General features: G+C 34.2%; 1 protein-coding gene across 1 annotated transcript; it reads left to right on the top strand.

Moving 5' to 3' along the window:
* Window positions 1–10,945: 10,945 nt before the first annotated feature.
* On the top strand, window positions 10,946–22,606 carry LOC149769851 (factor VII-activating protease-like; the record flags this gene model as incomplete). Its single annotated transcript, XM_089949742.1, has 4 exons — window positions 10,946–11,057; window positions 13,981–14,221; window positions 19,388–19,503; window positions 22,442–22,606. Coding segments are annotated over exons 1-4 (634 nt in total), but the record flags the coding sequence as incomplete, so codon positions are not given.
* Between the last annotated feature and the right edge of the window lie 430 nt (window positions 22,607–23,036).

Genomic DNA, 23,036 nt, shown 5'->3' with positions numbered 1-23,036 from the left:
TATATTTGTGGCTTCTTCACGCTAAAATAACCACAAAAAAACCAAAGACATATGTATATGTCTGTGATCATTTTAAGTACGTTAATTTTAAAATATAACATTTCATAGTTTAAGTTATTCAACATACGTATGAATACAAGAAGATTTGTAATAATGTATCGGCGTCACATTAAAACTATTAAAAGTGCGCAAGTCTGTATCCACGAGTATGTGGATTTGCATGTGGCAAAAGTTGTATATGCTCATGTGTGTAGATTTGAATCTGGGATAATGTTTGCTTAGTCATATGTGTGGATCTCAATGGGTGAAAAATATAGTACTGTTCCTGTCTGTTAATCGGCATGTGTGAAACATATATGCTATTGTGCGTTGATCTGTATGTACGAAAATGTGGGTATCCTCCTGTGTAAATGTGCTTGCGGGAAAGCGTGTGTACACTCGTGAGAGTGTATTTTCAGGTTTAACAATGTGCGTATGCTCCTGTTTGTTGAGTGCATGTCCAAAAGTGTGAAAATGTATATATGCTCTAGGGTGGACTTACATCTGAAATAACGTGTGTGAATTTGCATGTGTGGACATGTTTGTATATTCCATGTGTGTTGGTTTGCATGTGTGGAAATGTGTGTTTGCTCTTGTCGGAGGATTTGCATGTGTATAATTGTATATACCCCCCAGTGTGTCGATTTGCATGAGTGAAGCTTTGGGAACATCTTGTGTACGTGTTCGCTTCTATGAAAATGTATTCATAATTATGTTTGTGGATTGCATGACAAAATGTGTGTACTTAGATCATAATATGTACATAAATTTGTTTGAGACGCCATGACATGGCGCAAACTCGATTAAGCTCTGCACAGTGTCTGCAAACGAAATGGCGTTATATAAATTGGGCAAAATCCATTTTCATCCACATAGATAGAGCGGTGAAATATCGTTCCCACTACCTATATTCACACAGGTGGTATGAGTATACTAAAAACTGTTCATACACATAGTAACATTATACTAACAAACTATTTGCAAGTATGGTAATAATTTATTACAAAATTTTAATACTTATAATACAATTAATGTCTATGCTAAAAATATATATTCAATCAGTGGATAACAGTTTACTCAAAATATTCACGCAAATACTAACGTTATAGTATATGATTAATGTACAAGTTTATCAATGATATTTAATCTGCATCACAAACACTTACACTGAGAATTACATAGTTACCATAGTTATCACATTTGCTTTTTAAACAAATATATGAGTTAATGCATTTATAGCTAAGTACTGGAGATGGATCTATGGAAGTATCGATTATTTTTGTTGTTTTTTCAATAGCTCATTTTCGCCGTTGCTTCTTTTCCAAAGCATGATCGATCGGTCTACAATCGCCCCATATTCTCATCTAACGGAATACAATAGTCAATTCACAAACACGTTATTTAACTTTTCTTCTGAAATTAAAGTTTGAAATTTGACAATGACGAATATGTGGACGTTGTTACATGAGATATATTATATTTCCACTGAACTATACGGTGTAGTTTACAATAGTTATTGTACGATTGACGAATTGCACTAGAGATAAAACATATACGAGAATCAGTAGCTTAGTGTAGAAATTAATAACTTCCATTCACCCTGCACATAGCCCTAAAATCTTGTTTAGTTCATTTTCCTGGACAAATGTATTAATAGCATCAATATTACTGATAAGAGTTGGCATATACATTCTCATTACTAGATGGATACGTCAAGTCACAAAATGGATATGGAATTCTAACAGATGCAGTTTATGCCAGAAAAGAAAATGAAATTTCTGGACAATGTTTAAAACAAAGTGCATGCACGGTCCTTCGTAATAATGTATAACGTGCTAACAAATAATCATACATTAGTTCTTTGTAACTGAGACAAATTAATTCAACCTGATGTCATCAGAAATGTACACGAAATAATGTTTAGAGTTAATTTCTTGTTTTTATCTATCTTTTGTTAGGGTATAAATCTCAGTGATCCTCATTTTACTACATATTCCCGCCATTCTAATCAGACCTATAAAACACGATCACTCATTGTGGAAGAAAAATGAGATCCTGAGTGCACATATTTGCTTCATATGGATATTAGCGACACTGAATTCACACAATTACTATCTTGCCAGTTTGTGAAAAATAGGATCCTTCTGAACTAATGGAGGACATAAGAGATAGCCGCTGGTGACGAATGGTCAATGAGCCATCAGCATGTATACTAAGTCATAGCGACATTAAATTTGTATTCTATGCACACAAACCCCTCTTGGCTGGTCATTCAGGCGTCAATACAGATTTAGCACAAGGTGTTAAATCATTTACACGGATCAAAAATGAAATGCAATGTTTCTGCGCATTAACCTCTTGACACACTTGTGAAGAGACAGGAAAACCCATTTAAAAGATACCTAAGGCCATATGCAACCAATTAGAGTATTTGATAACCATTTACTAAAATATGGTTAGATTCTATCGGTCCATTGCCTCAAACCAAATTAGATAACAGATACACGTTGTCTATAATCAGATTTTCCGAAAGATTCCCAGAGGCTATACCTTTCTGAGAACATTGAAACTAAAAATATTGTAAATATTTTGAAAAAGTTTGTTGACAACACTTTTCTCTCTTTCTAACCAGTCTGATTTGATATCCGGACATTGTTAGCAAGTTATGCATGATTTAGACATCCAACAGTTTAAATCTTCTTCCTATCACCCTCATGGCCAAGAGGTTTGGTAAATTTTCTTCAAATGTTGAAAAAATATCTTAAGTATTATCTTGATGCCGGGAAAGTATGGAACGAAGGTGTTTCTAGCTGTTATTGAATCAGTTCCTGGATCTTTAGGTTTTACTTCATTTGAACAATGGTTTGACTTAACATCCATTGACCTTGCTGAAGTTATCAAATCTTGTTCCAGCCTAGGATTCAGAATTTAATGTTCTTCACTATGTCTTAAATGTTGGATTCATATAAATACAAAGGAAATTAGTTTTCTGCTCAGTGATATAGTTTTGGCTCTCGTGTCCATACATCAGGTTAATCTTAAGACTAAGTAGTATGACCCGTATAAAGTTAGAAAAATGTCAGTGACTTAAATTAAACAATTAACACTCGGTCAGGCGAACCAAACACAACTATAACATATAAATATGTTAATGCAACCCTTTAAATCAGCCAATACATTTTTGTCCCTATCCCACAAGTAAAGATTTAGCGGTGGCCTGAAATCAGACCGTACTGACTCTGGTCTAATCAATGTTCGGAACACAGACATATTAAACTATCTAGACCAGAAGCTGTCGCATCTGCTACCACAATGTTCGAGTGGTCTAGCTATTAGGTGAAAATTAGATATTGTTCCCAGATGTTGCAGCAAAAGCAAATAATATATAACGATATTAATATTTTAGATTCTACACTTGTGAAAAAACATTTTTTGGAGGATGCATGACGTCGTCGTTAAACATGTCACATAGAAAGATCACTAGGGAACCATTCGGAAATTCTAACATCTACTCAGTGATAACATTTTAACAGTCAATTCAGCTTACATTGAATCTTTCTGCGCGTGTGTTACATTTTTGGACATGTGTTTTATTACGCTTGCCTCAAATACATAAAAGTTGAGGTCAAGGCTGTATCAAGTTGCATCTTACGGCATTTTATAAGTGTGGTTTACCTGCGAATTAGTTATTCATTTATTGATCATCAGGATTTAAAATGTTTACAGCTACTAGTTCTTCATACAACAGAGGATTAAGAAACGTTTTTATCCAATTACTGAGAATTCACTTGATGACATATTTGCCATAGTTACCATACCTGATTTTGAAACAAATATGTGATCTAATGCATGTATAGCTATGCACGGGGGATGGATGGACGGATGAATCGATCTTTTGTTGTTTCTTCAATAGCTCATTTTCACTGTTGCTGCTTTTCCAAAGCAGCATTAACCGGTCTACAAATGCCCCAATTCTCATCTAACACAAGGGTCAACTGACAAAAAAAGTTATTTAACGTTTCTTGTGAAATTAAAGTTTGAAATTTGACAATGACGAAGCTGTGGACAGATCCAGTTCACGGTATCACATGTGATGTCTTATACTTCCACTGAATTATAAGGTACAGTTTACATTAGTTTTTGTACGATTTACGAATTGCATTAAATAGTAAAAATATACGAGAATCATAAGCCTAGTGTAGAAGTTAATAACTCCCCTTCACCCTGCACATAGCCCTAAAATCTTATTTAGTATATTTACATCGACAAATTTATCAATATCATCATTAATATATATACGAGTTGAAATAGACACTCGCATAACTAGATGGATACGTCACGTCACAAAATGAAAGTGGAACTCGAACAAGTGAAGTTTATACCAGGAAAGAAATGACATTCTGGGCGATGTTTAGAACACAATTCATGCATGGTCACCTGGGATAATGTATAACGTGATAACAAATAGCCATACATTAGTACTTTATAGCTCAGACAAATTTATTCAACCCCATATTATACGAAATTTGCACAAAAATAGTTAAAATGTTTAGAGTTAATTAAATGTTTTTCTATTTTTATTTAAAACTTACTGGCAGTGTTAAAATTAATATGACAATCGATCAGATAGGCCCTGTCTTCGGACCCAAAGTACACGTTTGAAGCTTTTTGCAATATGTATTTGATTTGTTTTAAAATGAAGATCAGGTTATGAAGATCTTTATATATATATATATATATATATATATATATATATATATGAAATAAACTGACAATGAACAATGCAAAGCTGGGAGCGCTTTGGATTCTTAATGAGTCATTTTCAAATACAAAACATATTCAAGGCAAAAAAAATAAAAATAAAAAACCGTTTGTGTTTCCTAAACATTACATCGCTGGTTCTATAAGTTTTAAACTTGCACATTTATTTTGTTTCAACTAGTTATCTCAGCTTGTTTTGGATGTTTGAAAGTATTTGTATTGACCTAAAAATCAAAGACCAATAACGACATATATTGTTTTATGTAATTAAATATTCCTTATACACACACACACACACACGCACACACACACACACACACACACACAATTATATATATATATATATATATATATATATATATATATATATATATATATATATATATATATATATATATATATATTCATTATTTATGTGTGTGTGTGTGTGTGTGTGATTATTGTGCATAGAGACACAGAGAGAGGGAAGTTGTTGTTGTTTTAGGGTTTAACGCCATTTTTCAGCAAATGATTGGATCTGTATGGCGACCGGTACTAATGGTGGAGGAAGAACCCGGGAAATCCCCGGTTAGAAAAAACGATCATCGAGAAGCTACTGACAAGCTTTCTCGCATACCCAAATTGGCCAAACCCGAGATTCGGAGCCAAGCATACAGATGGGTGATGGCAGTGATTCGTAACAGATAATGACTTAGACAACTCCGCCACTCAGGACCGCCAAAGGGGTAAGAATGTGGTTTGTGAAAGTAACATGTATAACATAAGACCACTTACTATTGCAAACCTAAAAACATAAGTCTAATACGCCAAACCCCGCCAGGCTCCAACAAGCCATACCTAGCTTCCATAACTTTGGTACACAAACAAACATGTATAAGAACGGCAACATTGTGCTTCTTCGTTCATTTACGAGATCAAACAATACCATTTATGTTACACACAATATGAGTTAATTTTGTTTCTGCCTAGCTGAATTCTTATTATAGTAGATATTGATAACGACAAACCTTTTTATGATGATACTGTTCGCTTTGAAACAATAAAGTAGACGGAATGTCTACGTCGATGCTGAAAACTAAATAAGGCGGATAGGCAAGAAGATTGGACACAGAAAACGACAATGAATGAACATAAATGAAGCCGGATAGCTTATCACTGATAAAAGTGTATATTTTACATCAATAAAACATTGGTAATCTAACGGACAACGGAATTTAATAAAGAAGGTAATTAATATCTTTTCAACATTACCACTGTATCCATATTCCGAAACTACCGTTCATGTGGCCTAGTGGTTAGAGCTTCTTATGGGGGAGGACGTGGGTTCAATGCCCTGCCGAGGCGTATCAAAGACTTACAAAGCTGGTACTGGCAGCTACCTCGCTTGGCGCTCAGCATTAAGAGATTAGGTTTAAGCCTTGTCGGCCTGTTGTCAGGATATTGTTACTTCGGTACGACATCATGATACATGTCTGCCGCATGATGCCCCAGTGTTTGACATCACTGTAAACAGCAACAATGCAGATATCGTAGCGATATGACTGAAACACTATTAAAGAAAAATTACAACTCAAAATCCACCAAATGTATACCTGTTTCTACACAAACTAGATGGCTAAGAATCGGTTGCACACACACATCGTACCATTTTATCAGTTTGCTTCGCCGCATCGCTGCATAAATATTAAGCAAAATGAGGAGCCATCAAGATGCATTTCAAACTTTAAATATATTTAAATTCATCTAAATTATTATACTTATTTAACTAACATTGCTACCGAATATATTGTTATTTATATCATTTATTAATAACTTTCTCCTTTCATGTGCTTCGTGAAATTACATTTTCCCGTCAGTCATAACTCCATAGAGAGAGAGAGAGATAAATATAGACAGATATACAAAGAGAGACAGATAGACAAAGAGAGAAACATACAATCTAACAAACATACATTCGTGTTAGTGGGGTTGCGTCACTTACCACAATACGTTGACTCTCTCTCCGTTCCTATTGATTTATAGGTATATTAGTCTGCTGCCTTATCAACCCACGCCCCATAATGTGTGAGAGGGCAGAGCCTAACCCTAACCCTAACCCTTTCAAACATTTTAATATTGCATAAGTTGCGTGTGTGTACCCATATTAAAGGGTTTTATAAAACACGAAGGACACATATAAATAAGAAAACCATTAAATAAATCGCCCTAATCGTACGTATATTCCTCCTAAAAAACAACAGTAATGCATAATCTTGACAATCTAGTGCCAATTTAATATATATATATATATATATATATATATATATATATATATATATATATATATATATATATATATATATATATATATATATATATATACTATTAGTTTTGACCGAAGAGATAAACATTAATGGTAATATCAGTGTCCTAGTTCATAAATGGATTTGCCGATACATATCACTAAAACGTTTACAACAATTAACATTCTGAAATACTTGGTAGCACACTCAAAGGGTACAGCTACTTGTAATGCCATGTTAAAGTGCCTGATTGTCATGTATTTGTAATCACATCACATGTACAAAATATTGTGGCATTTGATATATTTGTTGCCAAAACTATTATAGTAAATATTATTTATATATGTGTATTTAATTAGGCAAATACGCTGGTTTGTTGGTGTCATTAAAAAAAAGAAACGTATATAGAAAACAAGATTGATTAAATCAGTGACCATACCATGTCAATGTTGTTAATATAGTCGATGCAGAGAGTCAACGTCCATAATTACATATGTATTAATATTTCATCAAAGACTATATTTGCGTGGTATGCCGCTAAATTCACAGTTTCAATGAGCTAATTACGCACATACTCAGATCAGCTATATACATTTAAAACTAAAGAACAACCTGAACGGAATAAAATTGAAAGGTGACAATATCATTTTTCGAAGAATATGTATTTGTTATACAGCCCATACAGATGTGATCCAAACGGATTCATTCAAGCATGAGGTATTTATAATGTTTAGTGTTGAAAATCTCATTGGACGTGTCCCCGATTAAGATATTTACTGGTCAACTGCCTGAAGACTGTACCATAGATAGCACAGATGGACAAGTGCCCGAAGGCTGTAAAATAGACAGTTCATCTGGTCAACTTGGATTTGGAAGAAACACTTGTACCCTTCAGTGACGCGGATATCCGAGATCTGCTTTTTCTGAAGGCGAACGCAGATCTAAACATCCTTATGTACCACAATAAAACAACAGAATACTTTAGCCAAGCAGATTACCTTTGACTAAGTGGATTTAAAATATTTCACTTGTAACTTGATCATGGTCGACGCCAGGGACACTAAGAAAATGCGGTTTTTAAAACAAAATCGGAAAAATAAGTTGGGCTGCACTAAATTTTAGGAATCAACATATTGTGTGCTTCTATCATCTCATGAGTTCTTGTGTTAGAGTAAAAATAACTTTTTCATCATTTAAAATGGCACAAGAAGCTATCTCGCTTGGTGTTCAGTGTTAGGACTGGTTGGCATGGTATTAGACTAATGTTTTGGGTGTGGATGCATCATGTCAGCGGCATGATATCCCAGTGTTAGACATCACTCTAAACATCGACACTTAAAAGATCCTAGCAATATGAAAAATATTGTTAAATCTTAATTAGAATTTCACAAATACACATACCTAATTTAACATGGTTTATAATTGTTTGGAAATATCCATATGTCTAAGACCAATTATTCATTCAAATAGTAAAGCAGTTCTCATTGTGTTTTCAATGCTCGCGAAACATAATTACAATAGTGGCTTAAAAATTGGAATGATTAAAAAGTTATATAATCTATTCTGATAACGAGTATTACATATTATATTTCTACTTTATGCTTATTCTCAATGTATACATTGGGCGTTGTTTATTTCCTCATTGTGCCAATTGTTTTCGTAACAAAAATAAATTATCAAACTAGTTATCCGTTTCTTAATGCATATGATAACTTCACCAACTAAATATATTCAATAAGCTTTTTTCTTCTACTCCTACTCAGGTTTTGTTTTTGGTTTAACTAATGTTTCTTGTTTATCAGGGGGGAAAATGCTCTGTTGTAACATGTCTGCAATTCCAACAGCCGTTCAATTCTTCTCATACTTTACAATTGTTTTACGAACTGTATATTGTATAATATTTATGTAGTTATTTATAAAGTGTTGTAAACGTTCTTTCAATCATATGCAACGTCGCACCAGACGTGTGCTCATGCTCACTCGTGTGTCCATTTAAGATCACAGAAAAGAAGTTAAAGCCTATTTCCCCTTTTTTTTATTACGTCGAACCATTCTCTCCGGATCCAGGACTTCTGAGTTTCCGTTAATTTTTGTGACAGGTTCGGTGCCTAGTTACTAATGTTGGATTTTATTATTTAATCTCAAAAACTAAGTTGTGTAAGGCGCATGTTAGTCGTGAACTAAGCGGAAACCATACGTCCAATAACATACTCACACATACCTACAGACTAAAAAACCATCACCACCTCACCCCGAATACCACACCTCAAAACTCTCTCTCTCACTCTCTCTCTCTCTCTCTCTCTCTCTCTCTCTCTCTCTCTCTCAATCTCGGTTGCTGGTAATACCATGTTTACAGGCCCATGGTCACTCTAAGCAGTTACGTCAACGGAATATGTTGAAAAAGGTAATGTTTGTTGTATGATATACATCATCAAGATAATGTTTGAGATATGATATTAAATGAGGAAGGTCATGTTTGAATTATGAATGACAGTGACAAATTTACTGATTGATGTATCACATACATAAACGTACGAATGTATATGTGTTGTATGATAGAAAGCACCAAAGTAATGATTCGTGTATGATGATCAGTGAGAATAGTATTGTCTGAAATTGTATATCGGCAACTGTAATGTTTCATATATGACATATATAAACAAACGTCATGCTTGCTGTATGTTAGAAAATGACAAACATAATGTTTAGATGTAATATAGAGAGTGACAATGGTAATAGTCAAGATATTAATTATGCATACGCTACATAAGGTAGCCATTAGTTTCAAATTTCTTCTATCAAACTGGAGAAAAACGATCAACGTAACTTCGTTGAAATGATAACAATGCATATTCCTTTATACTTAGAGTATTAAAAATGCAAATCATGTTCTTGTATCTTGGTGTCAAGTTCGGTGAAAATGGTTTGCAAGAAGCTATGATATGTGTTGCATGAACAAACTGAAAATGTACATTTGACCTCTCATTCTTCAAAATAGCTTATAAATCAATTAGTCAAAATGTATTCCAAAATTTAGTCTAGAAAGGAATGTGTTTATCTCAAATGTTGATGATAAACATTATATAAGTAGTTTAATTATAAAATGTGTGCTACGAATGAGCCTATGTGACCCGCGTAATATCGTGGTGTAAGCGTGCACGAGATAGTTAACATCCTCTCTAGATCCCGTCTTCACACACGCACATATACACATACACTCAAGGGTTAACTGATGACGTTATTGTGTAATCTAATTCAGAACGTTCAATGATCACAGTGAAATAGACCATATTAAGGCAGTTTAACAGATTTAGACAAGGTAGACGAATATGTATCGTATGTTTACCTATAAAGTTTACATTTGCGATGTTTCATCAAATCTCTGAAGGGATGTAATTGTTTGATGATACTGTGTTGGCGCAGTTTTCAATTGTATGATTCTGAAAAACAACTGTCCAAGCATGTTTCTCATAAGGTTAAAGAAAGGTTACGATGATACCCATTATAGTCATTGACAAAAAGTTATTTCGGTCCATATTCTGGATCCAGGCAAAACTCAAGCTCCTCCTTCCCTTCTAATTCATTGGCTGGTCCGTTTATGACACGTCACAGAACTTCAATATAACCTGAGGTTTCTTCATATCCAGGCACTTGAAACATATGTGCGGTATTAGAGAAACTCGTGTAGAAGAAAGGGATAATTTGATGTTAAAAGGTTGTATTATTACGAATTAGGTAAAATAAAATACACCAAGATGTATCCAGTCAGATCTCAAACATGGATAATTCTCGCATGTTTGGCATTCATGTCGCATTGGTGCAAATGCATTTGCTGTGAAGAGACAATTGTTGAAAACAAAATGTCACACGGAAGGCATGGATTGGAGAGGAATAGATTTCACCTTGCACTTAGCAACCCCTCCCACCGTGACATCAGCAAAAATAAACACACCATGAGAGCCGTCAGTGCAGGTAAGTAACAGTACAGCTGCTATTTTTGAGCGTGTATTGGAGTTACGTCCAAATTAAGAAACAAGTCAAGCAATATCAGATGATTGCAGGATTGTTGAATTACCTTCTGACGATTTGCCCTTAGGTTGCATAGAATGTTATTCTTTGAAAGTTTAAATAATCATACCTCCGTAATGAATTATCATATTTCAATGGACTATTCTGTTTTTACTCTTTCATAAAAACAATTTTATTATAAAACAGTCTCATGCCAATTATACTGAGGAATCGAGTCATTTGATATGGTTACTTATGTTCTGTAATTTTGTAATAGAAATTGTGTAAGTAGGCAGTGGCAAAGGTTAGGTTATTCTTGAATATCATGCTTTGTGTATAAACATGGGATGATTAAATACCATATCTATAGAAAATAATTAGATATATATTATTAGTTAAAGCAGTGATTTGAAATTAAAATTTGAGCATTGTAACAAGCATGCAGATGTTTTGATGTGGTTTAAAATAGCTATTACAACTGTATATATCTAGATTGAAAATGTATATTTAATATCTAATTGTTCGAACTATTTGAAATTGAACAAATGCATGTCCACATTGTTTGCCTATAAAACGGTTATCTGTATTTCTATAGCCTGTGAGAACATATAAATGTAGTTTGGATTATGATATGAATATTAACAATGAGATAATTTAAACAACCGGGTAATTGTGAATTATATATGGTGCAGAGCATTTCACATTTGTCTTTCTCACACACACACGTACACACATTCATATATACTTACGCACGTATACAATCACAAGTGTGTACTATTATTGACGTTTTGGTGTTCCAAATCCGATAATTCCATGAGCATTATGTAATCAGCCTTATTTCATCTCACGAAATTTATTTGAAGAAATCCACCTGTGCACATTTCAACAAGGTTCATAAGTTGGATTTCAATGTTAACCTGTCCATTTTGCATTTAGAACCTAGCGTGTCATGTTCAAGTGGAGTGAAATCGTGATCAAGAATTTGAATCATGGTCAATATGTTTATTGACATAAATAGCTTTTGGTCAGTAGTCCGGGTCAAAAGGAAGTCAGAGCAGACTCCTCGTCTCACTGTATTGGGTAATCTCTTAAGACAAGTTTCACAGCTTACATATAAAAAGATGTTTCTTCACATTTTGGCACTTGAAATGTATCTAGAGTATTAAATAAACCATCACGTTGTTGAACAGATAATGTTATACTGTACTTGTACTGGGGCTATGTTGTGGATCGAAAATTCACAAAACATACAATGGATTGGGACCGAATATTGGTGGAAACTAAAAGCTAGGGGTGACAACAAAAGATATGGAGATAGGAATATTGACCAGTCTGGAGTTACACCAAAGACCGATCCCGTTAGAAACAACTCAATGTACAAATCAGCCGTGTTATTTATTTTAGAACATTATAACAATCTACGACACGACGATGAACATCAAACACATAAGAAGGAAGCAAAAAGACGTTTATTTTCACTTAACAACAACCTCCCACGTGCAAACCACAAAATAAAGCGGAATAGGCTCACCATCAATTTAGTTTATCACCGCAATCAACACGGTGGATTTCGTTTGTATTTTAACCGATTGTTGGTCTTAGCTACATATTGTGAAAATATTCAAAAAGACTGGGACGATACCAATTGAGGGACAGACATTTCAACTGCAAGCATTAACATGATAGTAGAAGGAAATATGATAGGAATATCGCCTCATGGTAGCATTGTTGCTACAATACATTAAGCACACGGATAGGATTTAAAATGCATTTTTGCAACAATACATTGAACATAGGTATATCACCTAAAATGCATTGTAGCTACAGCACAGTGAGCACAGGGATAACAGCTAAAATTCATTGATGCTACAACACATTAAGCACACGGACAGCTAGTAAAATGCATAGTTTCTACAACACATTAAGCAAAGCTACTAAAATATATCGTAGCTTGAACAAAGTGAGCACAGGGATGGTACCTGAAAGTCATTTTTGCTATAGTACATTAAGCATATGCATATGCACATTAAATGCATTGTACACAATATTGGTTGGACAGTCAATATATACATACACACACACAGTGATATATGTATATATATATATATATATATATATATATATATATATATATATATATATATATATATATATATATATGTATATGGGACGGTGGGGGTAGAGGCATTTCACTTTTGCATTTTGTTTTGCAATTTGCCACAGTAGCTAATTCCTTGGATATAAAATTATATAACCTTTTAGGTAATTAGCCTTATCCTCCACTAGATATGATGAAACAAAGAGTCATTCTCGATACATTCATTTTGAGAACCGTTTGAGTTTGATGACATTTTATTTAACGGCATATGTTATTTATTTTCAAGTTAGTGGGACGTAATTTTGTTTTTGAAAGACACATCTTGTACGATTACACGTAAAATAACCAGTTTTAACATATACAAATGAGGTAGCCAAAGCAAAGTAAGCGGATATAGCGGAGTGATTGTTTGACCAGCAGAAGACGATCTTGTTAGTATCACCTGAAATATTAATATGAGCTTCCTCTGACCCATCAGACACCATTTATGACATACTTTGGACATTTATATTGGGATATGAGTCAGTCTCAATCGCCTTTCAAACAGTTGGATATTTTCACCAACACTAACTTCTAGCCATAATACATGCCTTATTTTGATCTTAGCTACAAATGGATATAGGTGGTTACTGACTGTCAAAATGCTTTGTATTTTGAGTTATCAGTATGAATCACATTCACTTACTGTATTAAGAGACACATTTTTCCCCAGTCATCACTTAATACAAGTACATGATTTTCTATGTAGGCAGGGATGTCACCAATTGTAATATAATCCATCTCCTTCAGGACCTGTAACCTGTGGGAAAAGGCCATTGATGGAGCGCGGCAAGCGGGATGTGACGGAGGAGAAGCAACTAGCTCCGCGACCAAAACTTGAGAAGATAATTGGCGGAAGGAATGCAGTGCAAGGAGCAAACCCATGGCAGGTTGGGATCAGACGTCTTGTAGGCACCTTGCATGATAGCCACTTCTGTGGAGGTACTATTCTCAGTGAATACTGGATCCTGAGTGCAGCTCATTGCTTCCAGTGAGTAATGGTCTCTCTTTTGATTTGCTAACATAAGTGTATAGTTTGGCATACGTTAAAGATATATATTTGCAACATTGCTGCAAATGTCCGTATTGCCAACATACGTTATTTCAGACTTGTTCTCAGGGTGCCATCTTCATTTGTAAACAATCTATCACAAAATACAGGCATTTAGGTAAATGATCGTTTCATTACATCACATCATTGCTGTTTAAGATATAGATGTAATCTGTTCAATCCATTTTCCCCTCTCCGGATTGGAGGCCATTGATTTTTTTTAGCACTTTCTCGTGTCTTTATCATTACAATTATGAATACGATGACAGCAATAAGACGGATATATGATAGTCGTATTGATGTAAGCTACACTGATTTTTGTTAATGTATCAAATTCGGATGGTTTAGTGATACCGACGTAGAAGTTGAGAAAAGTCAGCCACGGTTGGTGACACAACTTCATTGACTTGATTGTGATTTAGTTCTTTCAAGATTTGAAATCATATAATATTTATTCTGTGAAATAACGTCTCTAGATTTTGTCATCTTACCTCTAAATTTATACTAGGTTTGTCTCTTAGGAAAGACAGTTCTTGCTTAGCATCAGTAGATTTATGTGATCCAATTACCAGGATTTATTAAAAATTCCATTAAACTGTGTCCATTCTCCTGTCTGGTCTGTATATATGGACATGACACTAACATATGTCGTACATGGAGATTGGGTCACTGTACCCCACTGTCCATAATTGGTTAAAAATTACCTGAAAATTGTACTAATGATGTCAATGCTAACACCTTACCACTGTGATCAAACTTCTAATGAGAGTCCAACTGCAGATGAGCATGACTTAAAGCAAAGATTGGTCATTGTCACCTAGTTCTCAAATTGTATTCTAAATTGCTAAAAACAATAACTACGTGCATCGTCGACGTATTAACATGAAATGTACAATTTCGCATTTCATGAATTGAAAATGTGTCACGCACCAACTTTATGACTTACCTTTTAGTATTTATGATAAAGTGCAGACTATTAGTGTTGGCTCTAATTTCAAAACGCCAATAGCTGCTATATAAAATGTGATTAAGAATGAAAACTTTTCACACCTACAGATGGGTCACTGAGACTGATTTTACAGTGTAGTTCATATGATGCCTTTGTTCAGATTATAACACGTTTGAATCCACTTTTAAACTTATCAACTACACCAAGAATGCATTCTGGAATGAAAACATTTTACACATTAAAGGTGGGTCACCCAAGTCTCACACATGTGGCTTTAAACAGTAATTAAAGATGGTGCATGTGCCCAAATTATAAGAGTATTTATCATGTTTCCATTAAACATATATGTCAAGTGCATATGGATCTTTTATGTCACAGTGGCTTTATATGACCTGTATTCTGTAAATAAGTGGTCATGCTCTAAGACATTGATATATTACAAATATTGATTTGGTAACAGCTCTGATTTTCTAAATTAAAACATGAAGATCACCAGCTAATGCGCAAGCCGGTTCAATTTTACCTCTACAATTTAAAGAATTTTAATTTATAAAAGGTGGAGAAACATTTGAAAAATAGAGAAGATTCTATCACATTTCAAATCGAATCTGAATAATCCATGATCCAGATTTTGTGCAACTTTTGTTCCAGGTTTCACCATGTGTGTAAATTGTAGGAACGGTTTAATATAGCGAGAAAATGAAAAAATGAACAATATTCAGTCATTAGATGCATTTAAAAAAGAAGAAATATTAAACATCGTTAGGGTCAAACTGTTATGTATTGTCTGGTCAACAAATATATATATAGAGGAGAGGACATAATATTTTATAAGGAATGATCTGAGCTTCATTTCTTTTGAAAACGTTTTCCTTGCATCAATCGTGGCAGACAAGTAACAACTTCAATGGATCTCATACTATATACGTGTTTTTAAAACCTAATACACAAAACCAAATGTTTTTCACTTGTTGGACCGCATTCATAATAAACGAAATTTGAATCTCCTTGTTTTGTGTTTCGCACACAATTTCACTTGTAATATTAGCAAAGAATGTTGAAATTATGAATGTATAGCCATTAGTTAATTTATCAAATAAATATGCCCAAATCATGGTCATTAATTGATTTATATTTGAGAAAGAGAGAGAGAAAGTAAATGTTTAGTGTAAACGGAAATTTTTACATGGTAATGATTTGAGGTGACTCTACGAACCTATTACACAACAAACGATTTTCTTGGTATATTGCTCTAAAATAACAGTTCAAAACAGATTAACAGCTAGGATAATACATTACGGTGAATTAAAACTATCACTTCCCTTTAGCAACATAAGTAAATTGTTTTCATGTGTAACATAAATTAATGTGAAAACTACATACATGATAATGAAGTATATACACCTCTGTAATTACGATTACGTTAAAAGGGCACATGCATTTTGAATAGCGTAGTTTCTTCAATTATGTAATTGCTAAAAAGGTGTTGATAATTGGTTAAATATAAAGATATGTTAGGGCAATGTCTTCATTATTTCAGTGTGATTCCTCGCCATTTTATTGTTTGGTACAGTATTGTCCCTTATGACATCATAACAAAGACTTACATAGTGATGCAACTTGATTGGTATATCGATATTCATTTTAATAGTCACTGTTTACAAACGTAGGTTACATTTTCCTCTCATTTTGCAAGCATATTCTAAAGCCAAACAAATTGATGGGAAACATAACACATTGATGGAAAAGATAACCCATTGATGGGATGCAAATCACATTGATGGGAAACAATACAAATTAATGGGAAGCATAACCAATTGATGGGAAGCATACTACTGTAATGGGAAGCATACCACATTGATAGGAAGCGCCATATTTTAATAGGAAGCATAACATATTAATGTGAAACAGTTGCTTTGTTCACTTTATGTGCTCAGTTAGTCATTTAACGGAAGATTTATTAAATGCCATTTAGTCAAATGTCCATCTTTCAGTCATCAGGAGCTTCTCCTCTAACTGTGTAATGCAGCAGCAGATCTTATCCTACTGGATCACCTCTACATGTGCTCTTTGCAGATGGCCTTGCTATCTCAACGATGCAAATCTTCCTACTGTATCACCTATACGTGTGCCATTTGCATCTCACAAGTGTACTCATCTTCCATGCCACTCTATTACAAGATCAGCATAACAAACAAAATAGTATTTACCTGGATGAATGGTGCAACCAAGGTTGGCTAACAACATAATTATCATTAAAGCTGCCGAAAAGTATGTAACTGTGTATATAGATGCATGTTTCATTGAATGCAAAGCCCATCTATTACCAAACTTAGACACTGGCTGTAACCAGTAGCGTCAATAGGACACAGGTCTTCATGTCAATATATTTGAGATGAACGTTATCATGAAAGTCTTTCATTTTTAGAGCAACATTTATCAGAACAAGTTTGTTGTTATGGCTCTTTAGTTAAATTAAGTAACTGAAAATTATTGATCAAACAGGTACGTAAAATTCAACAAATAATGTATTTCCTTAAGACACCATGTGGAAATTTAAAAGTAACTTACAGTATTGTGCGCTAAATTCCAAATAATCCTGAAAGGTATATCACAAGTAATAAGGTATAGATCGTACAGAATGGATGCCAGTGGCATTCTGAATGAATTCCTAGTCTTAATATTCTGTTGTATCAAAAGCCTTTAATGAGCCCCTCTTCCATTGTTTTCAAGGACTGGTTACGAGTGAAAATAATACAAAATATCCATTTGAGTGCGTCTGTTACTTAGGTAGCTGAGATTTATTCTTATAATTCTAGGACAAAATGTTGACACCATTCTATCATATTGGAACATTGTTCGATCATTGTGGCTATGATCGTCTTGGTCAGTAAAAAGACCTCTCTAACATTTCATTATTTGATCTTCATATACCTTAATAATTCAGATTGTTTTCCAAAGTGGAAAGTATCATTTGTTATGTTAAGCCTGAATTTCAAAACTTCAAACCTTTAGCACTGAACTTGCTGACGCTCCTTTAATACCAATCCTTTCTCCTGATAGCATTTCCTTGCCATCCGATTAATTCCATGCACTCTCTATTGAGCCAGTCAACCGTCCGTTTCAATGAAATGGATCAGCAATCCTTATGATGCAAGCCAGTTTCATCATCAAGAATCGGTTGCCATCATTGTGCAATAGAAAAGGCGTCTTATGACTTCACTCTTGTACTGGCACAATCTAAAAGGCTTTCAAACGGGAACTATTATGTAAGCTCAATTGTTATCAAAAGTGGACTGACCTATTACCAATCCTCCAAATGTAATGTGATATTGGAACGTATTTGAAGGCGACACCCAATGTTTTGCAGTGTTTTTTGTTTCTGCCAGGATGCTTTAGAATGCCCACCCAGTCGTATTATTTGAATGCACTCCCATCCTCCCCACAATGCAAGCATACATTCACACGATTAGCGGCATCTGTAGGGGACAAGGAGCGGTAATGTGCAGAGTTATTGCCCTTGTCTACATACTATGGACATAAAAACAGCCAAATTTCCATAACTGAGCGGGCAGTTATGAGGAGATAGTAGGCATATATATTTGATTTTAATGTAATCAGGTAAGTATTCTAGGAGAAAAATATTTTATTGGAAAGTTTGCTTGCAATAAAGGACCTATGATATTTAGTTTGTCATAAGTGGTGCAGATTGTACATTCACTATGGCTTGAAAATGTTATTGGATTACTTCTTATAATGTCCAGTTATAGTCATTGTTAATTGTTATAATCTAACAATCAATATGGCTAACATAATGGCCATCGTGACAGTCTTGTTAATGCCTCTTCCCTTAAATTGATTGCCATACTGACAGGGTGTTTTCAAAATAAGACTTTTATATGATGTCTGGCCGTACCACTTATTGGTCATCAAGAAATGCTTGCTTCTCCAGACATACGGGTTGGTGTTTTGAATTTGTTCAAAAATATTAGTGAGCTTTTAAGAAGAACAGAAAAGTAAAATACACTGACTTCTCTTGGATTGCTTTAATTGTTTTGGACGTTAATTTTAGGTTTCCCATTCCCATTCTTTCTGTCATGAAGACGAAGTCTACTTGTATAAATAGCATGTGTAATTTTATGTTTCTGTTTGCACAGAGGTCTCAGGAGTGATGAAATCATTGTGAGAACAGGTGACCACGATAACACCGGTTATGATAGCCATGAGAAGGAGTTTAGGATTGCTTCTTTCTTCACCCATGAGCGATATAATGGTAACCGCGGATATCTGTCTCACACTCCGCTGTGTCGCATTATAATATATATTGCATGTTGTACCTGCTTTGGGATAGACATGTTATAGCCCGTAACCAGACATATTGTAATAATATTTACAACGTTGATTCAAAAGGATTAAAATATGCATTATAGTGTAAATATACTGGTATATACGTTTGATAGTTTTCCATCAATTACCTAGATAGTAGTTTTTGTAAGACTATTTCTAATCAAGATCCATATTAGAGACATATGCAGTTAGCTGGCTATACAAAGCTTAAAAAAGAAGGCATATATTGAAGATGTTGAGGAGGAGTACGTCGCTAAAGGCATATTCTATAAAATAAAAGACCAATTCAAAAGCGATAACATAAAAACATGTCAAATGAAAGAAAAGAACAATTCAATATGAATAACGTAAAAGAATGTCATTTGATTCAAAAGAGCAACTCAAAATGAATAATATGAAAGCATTTCCTATGATGGAAAAGATCAATTCAAAATTAAAAATAAAAATAATGTGTGAATATAAATCAAGGCAACACATGCAATATGACTTTCATTTTGTTGTATTTACTGCCATAGCAAACATCTGTAACAAGAAATTTAAATTAAAAGACTGAGTTCTACATTTTGCTGTATTAAGATCTATAAGGGAAACATTGTCATCGGCATTTTATATCTAGAATTTAAAAAAAAAATGATTTAATTTAATGGACATTTCATGTCTTCATCAAGAATTCTCATCACTCATCAGAGATACAGATATTCAAACACATTACTAGGTCATTTGTTTAGAGTTGTGTTTAAGAGGGGTATTTTTCTGAACAAATGCACTCATACACTGCTCAGAAATCTTCAGTGAAAATAACATCACAGAACTAGTATAACCACGAATGATCATATTTCTACATCTATGTATACGTTAAAGGTAAAGACTGAATAGGGATTTAGGAGATAAATGAACTAATCTTAAAGCAGGAATAAATACATATAACAGTTAATCTTTGTGAAATTATACAGCTTCTTTTCAATTACTTCTTAGGACAAAACCATTCTCATTTAATTAGTATGAGTGAGTGCTCTTTTCGCTCACATTAAATATATATTTACCAGTGTTTAATTTACATTATTTGCAGGTGTTCTCATTTTTCATGATGCATGATTAACGAATGCATGTTTGTGCATGTTTAGTATAGTCATGTGTATGCATGATTACTATACGAATGTGTGTGCATGACTAGTAAATGCATGTGTGTGAACGATTAGCACATACATGTGTATGTATGATTGGCGTGCGCATGTGCGTGCATGATTAGTGCATGCATCTATGTGCAAAAATCGTGAATGCATGTATGCGCATGATTAGTGAATTAATGTGTGTGAACGATTAGTATATACATGTGTGTGCATTATTGTTGTGACCACGGGTGTGCATGATTAGTGTTTAGTGTTGATTAGTACATCCATATGTGTACCTGATTAGTGAATGTATGTGTATACATGACTAGTGCATTCATGGGTGCGCACGATTACTACATGCATATATGTGCATTTTTATGCATGCCTGTGTGTCCATGACTAGAACAAACATGCGTTTCCATGATTAGTGCATGCACGTGTGTACATAATTAGTGCATTCCTGTGTGTGCATGATTATTGCATGCATGTATATGCACGAATAATAAATGCATGTGTGTGCATGATTAGTGCATGTATGTTTGTGCATGATTATTATGTTCATGTGTGTGCATGCTGCATGCTTATTGCATGTATGTTTCTGCATAACTAGAACAAGCTTCTGTTTCCCTGATTAGTGAATGCAATCATGTGCATGTTAAGTGTATTATGTGTGTTCATGATTAGTACATGCATGTGTTTGCATGATTAATGCGTGCATGGGTGTCCATAACTAGATAACTAGCGGGCCCCGTGTGGCCGAGTGTTCTAAAGCGCTCTCAGTTACGAATCGTTTCCATATCACCTGTGTCTGTGTAGGTTCGAGTCTAGGATTCGGCATTGTGGGTATGTGAGAAAGCTTCCCAGTAGCTTCTCGTCTGTCGGTGGTTCTTTCCGGGTTTTTCCCGGGTTCTTCCTTCACCATTAATACTGGCCTCCATGAACAGCCTAGTGTGTGCTATAAAATGGCATTAAACCCATCAACATCAACAACAGCCATAACTAGATCAAGCATGAGCTTTCACTAATAGTGCATGCATGTGTTAGCATGAAGTACATACATTCCAACAGTATAATTATTGTGATAGAAAAATAGCAAGTTAAGCAAGTAATATATTTTATTTTTGAAATGCATTCATGTTTCATTTCAGTGATTAGGACGTGCAAAATATATAAATTAGTTATACATATATGGAAATTATGGCAATTATTATGTCTTTTATAGTATTACCTTTTAATGATCTTATTTTACCCTGCCATATTTCTGAATGAATTTTTAAAATATTTCCTTGGACGTGCTTAACAACATGACACCATAAGTCCAATGATTAAGTCTTTGAATTGCAAAAGGACAATCTTTGAGGCTAGAAGCACTGTAGGTCAAATGTGTCAATGTGTCCTATATTTACTAATGTTACTGTTAGATACTAAATTTATTTGTTTGGATTTTTATTTCCTCTTTTCTATTTGAATCTTGGAAGAGATACATTATAAGCAAAGGCTATATTGAAACAGGATTGTATTTTGTGTGATGCATCAGTAATGTATTATTATTATTGTATCAAACAGCTCTCTGCAGTGCTGCACAATGTACCTATATTTGCAGTAATTTTTAGTTGATAAACACTTCCACATTCTTTTTAACATGGTCAGTACAAAAGATATGAAGTATTTTCAATTGATAAGAAATGTACAACGGGTTTCATCCTGTTTTTGAGTCGAGAATTTATTGATACTAAATTTCATTAATTGTAGATGTAAATCATGATTATGACCTGGCACTTCTTAAGATTCGACCCAAGGATGGGCGAGGTATTGTGTTCAATGACTACGTACAGCCAGCATGCCTTCCACAAAGCAACACTGAGTACACCGCGGGAATGCAATGCCACATTACAGGATGGGGGAAAACGTCTAGTAGTAAGTACAAACTTGCTGGTGCTCCAAACATTTGCTGCTTACATTTCTGTTGAAAGGTAGGTACGATATATTGATAGTTCGTCATCTTTACCTGGAATTCTCAAGTCCTGAAGGTATTGACCTGATTTTTGTTTTGTTTCTTCCCCACACAATCAAAGTTTATGGGATAAGGAGTATTGTGTTTATTTGTTGATTCTTGAGTTTGTTTTTTCGTTATGCCTGTTGTATATTGGAATCTTTTCTACATACATTCATGACATTTGTATTTGATGTATCTCATCAAGAGTAACGAATAAAGAACTTGGTTAGTGTGACCTGATTTATGTTCGAACCGGTAGGTAACGTTTACGATGCCATCCGTTTTTTTTTTTTTTTTTTTTTCAATATCCCCTTGATATCCTTTATTCTGTTGCACTGATGTTCATAAATA

Source organism: Sinohyriopsis cumingii, unplaced genomic scaffold, assembly GCF_028554795.1.
Source record: "Sinohyriopsis cumingii isolate HCF-2022 unplaced genomic scaffold, ASM2855479v2 utg003162l, whole genome shotgun sequence".
In the NCBI taxonomy this organism is placed as follows: Eukaryota; Metazoa; Mollusca; class Bivalvia; order Unionida; family Unionidae; genus Sinohyriopsis; species Sinohyriopsis cumingii.
The sequence above is the reverse complement of the archived record's forward strand: the minus strand, read 5'-3'. Positions and strand labels throughout refer to the sequence as shown.